This window comes from Camarhynchus parvulus, chromosome Z (genome assembly GCF_901933205.1).
Source record: "Camarhynchus parvulus chromosome Z, STF_HiC, whole genome shotgun sequence".
In the NCBI taxonomy this organism is placed as follows: domain Eukaryota; kingdom Metazoa; phylum Chordata; class Aves; order Passeriformes; family Thraupidae; genus Camarhynchus; species Camarhynchus parvulus.
This window is the reverse complement of record NC_044601.1, coordinates 15,850,642-15,856,641: the sequence shown is the minus strand read 5'-3', so window position 1 is coordinate 15,856,641 and position 6,000 is coordinate 15,850,642. Positions and strand designations below refer to the sequence as shown.

The 6,000-nt window shown below is 41.9% G+C and overlaps 1 protein-coding gene across 3 annotated transcripts in view; it reads right to left on the bottom strand.

The window, feature by feature from the left end:
• Positions 1–992: 992 nt before the first annotated feature.
• LPAR1 (lysophosphatidic acid receptor 1) overlaps positions 993–6,000 on the bottom strand; it is a 67,840-nt gene continuing 62,832 nt past the window's right edge. For all 3 annotated transcript variants that reach the window (XM_030968066.1, XM_030968068.1, XM_030968067.1), the window contains one exon: positions 993–2,021. In XM_030968066.1, coding sequence (XP_030823926.1) covers positions 1,720–2,021 — 302 coding nt within the window. In that variant the 3' untranslated portion in view covers positions 993–1,719. The remainder of the gene's footprint in view (positions 2,022–6,000) is intronic.

The following is a 6,000-nucleotide window of genomic DNA, read 5'->3' as shown; positions in this document are numbered from 1 at the left end:
CTATTCCAAGCAATTTTTTTGCTTGGAAGCATAAAATCCAAGCATCTCCTCAAAGCAAGAGATGCTGAAAACACTGGATTTTGCTGAGCTGACCCTCCACCCTCCATTTTTTCCCTGCCCAAATGGGAGAATATCATCCCTTAAGTTACATTCCAGTAGAGTACAATGAAGGACATATATCTCTGGGTTTTTTTGTTTTGTTTTGCAGGGTTATTTTTTGTGAGTGTGGTCTTTTTTCCCTTGTTTTTCTTTTTCCCCTTTTTTTTTTTCTTTTTGTTATAGAGACAAATTACAATGACGAGAACAGCACCAGGAATTTACTGTTGATATATTTTACATTGTTAGGATAACATACAGTTTCCTGGAAAGAGGTCCCAAGTTTTTTATCAGGAAGATCCCACCTTTGCTCACATGTATCCCTCTTGATGAGTTTTGTTTAATATCAGTGATTCTTGGTAACTGATATTCACATGAGTGACATTTCTCTTCAAAACAGTCTCATATGGAAAAAACTCACCTGTTAGCTTAGGTATTTATAACAGTGTACATGTGTGGCTATTATCTGTAATATGGTCCAGTCATTTGCATTGGATGACTATCTTACAAAGTGTTGACTTCACAAAATAAAATTGTGCCTTGGTTCTTAGTAGCCCGCTGCTTTTGAAATGAAGAAGGCATCATTTGAATGGTACCCTACAAATACTTCTCAGTGCAAAAATGCAGAAGGTGTTTTGTTTTCAGTTATAAGAAAGGTTCCATAAAAACATACCTTTTCTTTTTTGCCATTAAAAATGCATATGTTTTTTGCCATGAACAAGAAAAGCATTCCAAGAATATGCCATAAATACAATTCTTGTAATCTACCAACCTGACTGTAGCCCTTTAAGAGCCTTAGGGATGTGTCCTACTTTAAGAACTTATTCATAAAAAACTTGGTACCCCTCACATGTTACAAATTTCATGCTGTACTTCAAAGAAGAACCTTATATACATTGTGACTAAAGTACTGTTTATTTCATAATCTAAACAAACACTGGAATACAGTCTATGTTTTTCTACTTTCCGGCAGACTTTACAAAGAGATTTTTTTTTCATAATTAAAACAATCTGCATACACACAGAACATGCATTCTCTAACACCAGTAATGAAGGTAAGAAGAGTCAGTTTCCCTCATCTTCCTGTTGTCTGTGTTAGAAAAAAATACTTTTCTTTTTACTGTAGTTATGACAATGTGGCTAAGGATACAAAGACTAGAGCACAGTTTTACTCCCTGCACAGAAAATGTTCATCACAAGCATGCTGATGGTGATACATATTACATGTCTATTAAATGATAGGCATATTTTTATCCCCTTTACTCCCTTTTTAAAAATACTAAGTGGCTACATGTAAATGTAGTGAAGCAGGTATAAGCTTAATTAATCAGAGTTGATTCAGACTGGCACCAAGATGCAGCAAAGTCCAACAAAGTCTCAGCAAGGCTTTCTGTGGGTGACTGATGGCCTCTTCTGCAAAGCAACTACTTTCTACTTTTTCAAAGCAGAAATCAAAGGCTTAGCAGCATGGCCAATCCTGTGGACAGGGCAGTCTGTGCCGGTATGCCAGGCCCCCTGGAAAAGATGCACTTGTAGTCCATTAGTGTTTGAGAAAACGTGAGTGGGTTACCTTCCCCGGGGCCACGCCTGCTGCTCTGTGTGGGCCAGGGGCTGGCCCTAGTGTCACACCACGGAGTGGTCGTTGCTGTGGACACCAGCCAGGATGGTGTGGTTCAGGGAGGAGGCCGAGCGGTCTGAGCCTTCGGTGGGGCCGTTGGTGCTCTCACTGCGCTGGCAGCACAGGATCTGCTTGAACGTCGCGCTCATCTCCTTGTCCCGGTAGGAGTAGATGATGGGGTTCATGGCAGAGTTGAACTCTGCCAGGAGCAGGAAGAATTTTTCATAGGCCAGGACATTGCACTGGGGACAGCAAACGTCAAGGAGCAGCAAGACTAATCCTGGGGTCCAGCAGATTATGAAAGCACCTAGAAAGAGAAAGAACGGACAAAACACAAAGTCTACAAATATACTAATACACCATTACTTGTCAAAATTCCACAAGAACCATCCAGATAGAAGCCGCAATGGCTAATTTTCTCTTTCAGGACCATTGTTCCCACACTCTCTTTTCACTGACCCAACGAGAGGGATGCCTTTCTAAGATCTGTAAATGGTTATGGGCAGCACATCAAAAGAGCAAGATACACCCCCAAGCCCCAGCCCCAGCCCCCCACCATCTGAAACTCTGCTTGGCAAATACATTTACATTTAAAGTTGATAATGAGGAACATTTTTTCCCTTCAGCTAGAGACCTCTGACTAATCAATCTCTTGATCAGAAGAAACAATACTGCAATTTACTTCTCAAACTAATAACAACAAAGGAAACATCTCTGTGACTGCTGAAAAAGAGAAAGAAAAAGAGTGGTGCAGGCAGCAATTCTCAAGGAAAAGAAAGCCTGGGTCTTGTTAACCCATTTCAGCCCCATTATGTAATGGAAAGTCCTAAACACACATCTTTCTTGCGCTGAAATGCCGTCCTTCAATGGATCTACTTCTTTTCTTAGCGGTCTATTCAATCAAAATTCAGAGGCTCATCAGGCTTCAATAGCGTCAAAGCCACAGAGTCTTACACAGATTAAAATGCTTCCCCCCTCCTTTCTCTGTTTTCCAAAGCTCTGAGGAGAACAAAGCCCAGAACAAAATTCAGAGCTCAATGCAGAAATTAAGTCAAATGCTTTGTACTTTATTGGGAGTACAGAATTAAAGGAAGATCGTAACTCCTTGCAGGAGTTACAGGAGGTTAGAGAGGCTTTAAATATAAGCTCTGCTGGGGAAGCCCTTACACACCAGTCATGTCAGAACAAAGACAAGGCTCCTGAGATTTTCCAGACTGCTTTACTGAGGTGGAAACCAAAGTCTTATCAACATGGAGCAGGATTAGCACAGGCAGCAGCAATAAGGACTTCCCAGCACTACGCTGAGCGCGCTGTTTTCAAACTGGTTCTCCTGTCACTGTGGTATTTATTTGTTTATATACTGCTCCCGTTTTTATTACAGTGATGGCCTCTTGCAGTACTAGCACCTAAGTCAATTCCCACACCAGGCAGACTTTGCCATGCCTGCCAAGAAGGTGCCAGCAATTTCCAGCTTGGGCAGTGACAACTGTAAACTGTGCAGTTTGGACAGCAAACCCAGGTAGATCAAATAGAAGAAGATTTTCCAAAGGGTCTGCAAGCCTGCAATATATGCCAGGGGACAGACACTGATTACCAACCAGGAAACCACACACATAGGCTTTTTACACACCAAAAAGCATCTCTAAACTGAGTTTCCTTGCAACTAATGGTGCCACTCAATGCCTATCGCTTTGCTGACCAACAAAGCTCATCAATGGAAAGAAGCTGGGGGATGAATTGCCAGCTGCCAGGTCAAATCATCGAGCTCTTTCACCAAATGACTTTGTTAGGGTCCCTGGCAGCAATTTGACAGCATGGGGATGAAACTCTCCCAAGCTGAGGTGGCATCAAACACATGAACCCGCTTCATAGCTTTTGTCTTTTTGCAGCTCTTTTGGATTCTGGAAGTCCTGGAAAAGAGTACTTGAAACCCAAGCAAAGGACTAGAGGCTTTTGTCCCTTCCTTGCACCTGTTGCCATAAGAGTAGAAAACTGCATTTCTTTACTTGCAGCATTGTCCATGCTGATAGAATCTGCCCCCTGCACAGAAAAGGTCTGCTGAGCTGCTTTTTGCAGAAACAAAGTCATTAATTCAAAATTCAACAACTCACTGTTGAAATTGTGCATGTTGTGTTCAGCCTCCTAGCTAGTAAGGCAGCAGTGCACTTTGTTCTAGCTTAAGCATGAATTTCTTCACTATAGGCTGCCTTGGGAGAACAACATCAGAGACGGGAACACTGCGAGTCATGGGAACTACAGTGAAGGACAAAAGACAATGACAGCATCCTCACCAGGCCTGTAGCAGAAAAGTCCAATGTGGAAACAATGGAGCTAGCAGGAAAGCTCTCATAGCATTGTTCAAAGTTGCAATTGAAGGCTTCCAATTTTCCATTTTTTTTTAATCTGTTGCTAAGGAATAACAGAACATTCTGTTGGCATAATTTTTGATATGTTAGAAACAGCAACAAAAAGCTCTATGGTGAGGCAGATAGGAATTTGCTCCTGAGAAAGTCCCAAAGTCATCCAGAAAAATCCACATGCACTGCACTGCACTGCACTGAACACTTGTCCCAGATGGAGTTCCTGAGCCTCTCTGGGCTCCTCAGTATCTCAGACAGGTCTGATAACCTGAGTGCTGAGGCTTGATTGGCTGCACTCAAGAAAAAGTGGACTGTGGTTGAGCAACCAGCTAATTGCTCTGTGCAGCTCAGGCTACACTGAAAAATGATAAAAACAAAAGTTGCCTTCCCACCCAGCTCTGGAAGGAAGTCACCATTGTGCAAGTTGTCACCCTTCTGCTCCTAGCAAAACATCCCCCCATGCTAATGGCTCTGGCAGCTTATTAAGTGCTTGTAAATGATGACACAAAAATGCCTCAGCTTTGCTCACTTTATTTAACTGTTGGTACACTGGAAAATACTGAGAAGCATCACTCAGGTAAGGATGTGTTTGAATTAGGTACAGAGGAAAACAAAATTGTCAGGCTCTTAATACTTCAGATTTAGGAAACTTCATCTGTTAATCATGGAATTATTTTTCTGCAAGGAAAACAAGGATTGATTTTTTTCCCTCTTAGAATATTTGTTGAAGTAAGCTGGAAGTGAAATTAAATTCTTCCCCTCCCAGAAATCTGTTGTGCATTGATTTCACCAAGAATGAAGACCTAAAAATACCACATTTAATAAAACAGAGACATCCAAAAGCTTCCTGCTGATATATACTGGAAAGCCTTAAGCATACACCAAAATATTGATGTTTTTCTGCTCAGAATCAGAACTGAGAGCAGTCTAAAGTACAGTATTAGTAATTTCCAGGTGCATGTTAACATTTTACAAACTTGGTCAAACCTAAACCAGGCTTACAATGACATACAAAGCAGATCTGTTGCATTCAGTGACTTGAACCTTTGTGGATATGCCAGAGTCTTACCAAATTTATGTCTTTGGCACTAGGAGAGCCCAATGCACTTGAAAAAAAGTGCAGACTTTATGTCTTTGGGTGGCTGAAGAGCAGTGTTCCCTGGACAGAGAGCACCTTGGGATATTACCTCCAGCCCTGGCAGTCCTTCAAAGGCGATGGAGCTGCAAGAAGCTAAATGAGCTCTTCAGTTGTAGTAGAAGGAACATTCCCATGGAGCATGGCCAAGGTCTGTCCTGTGGGTCAGGCCACAGAGGGCTGGGTGAAGAAGGAATGCGAATCAGGCTGAATGCCCATCAGGGGTGAATGGCTAGCCAATAGAGAGGAAAGCTTGAGGGAACCAGAAAAATAGCACATCTTAAAAGATTGAAGGGTCCCTATGGACTGAGAAGCATGTTTTACAGCAGGAATGAGTTACAAAAAAGCACTTATGACCTAATCTAATTTTCTGCTGAGGTGTGATATCTCTCGTCACAGTAAGAAATGAAACGCCGACTCCTTGTGCATTGTCTGTCTTGCAGAGCTGTGGTAGAAGTCCACTGGAGGCTTTCCAATGTCCATGATATGACTACATCTCATCTGTCTTGAGCCCTTGTCTGGTGCATCAGTGCAGATTATGTTTCCATGTAGCTGGATGTTGGAAACCCTTGGGTAAATGAGACAAGGCCTCACAGCAAGGTTTGATTGCAAGAGACTAAAAACTATTGTAGGCAGTAGGCATATGAAACCAGCCATGATAAATCACACAAAAATCAGTGAGTGCAAGAAAAAAAGAGAAAACAACTCCAAAAACCAGCAGCAGAAAAGAAATAAACTACACAAGAATAAACACTGATGAGCTAGTCACTCATTACTAGGATACCAGACTG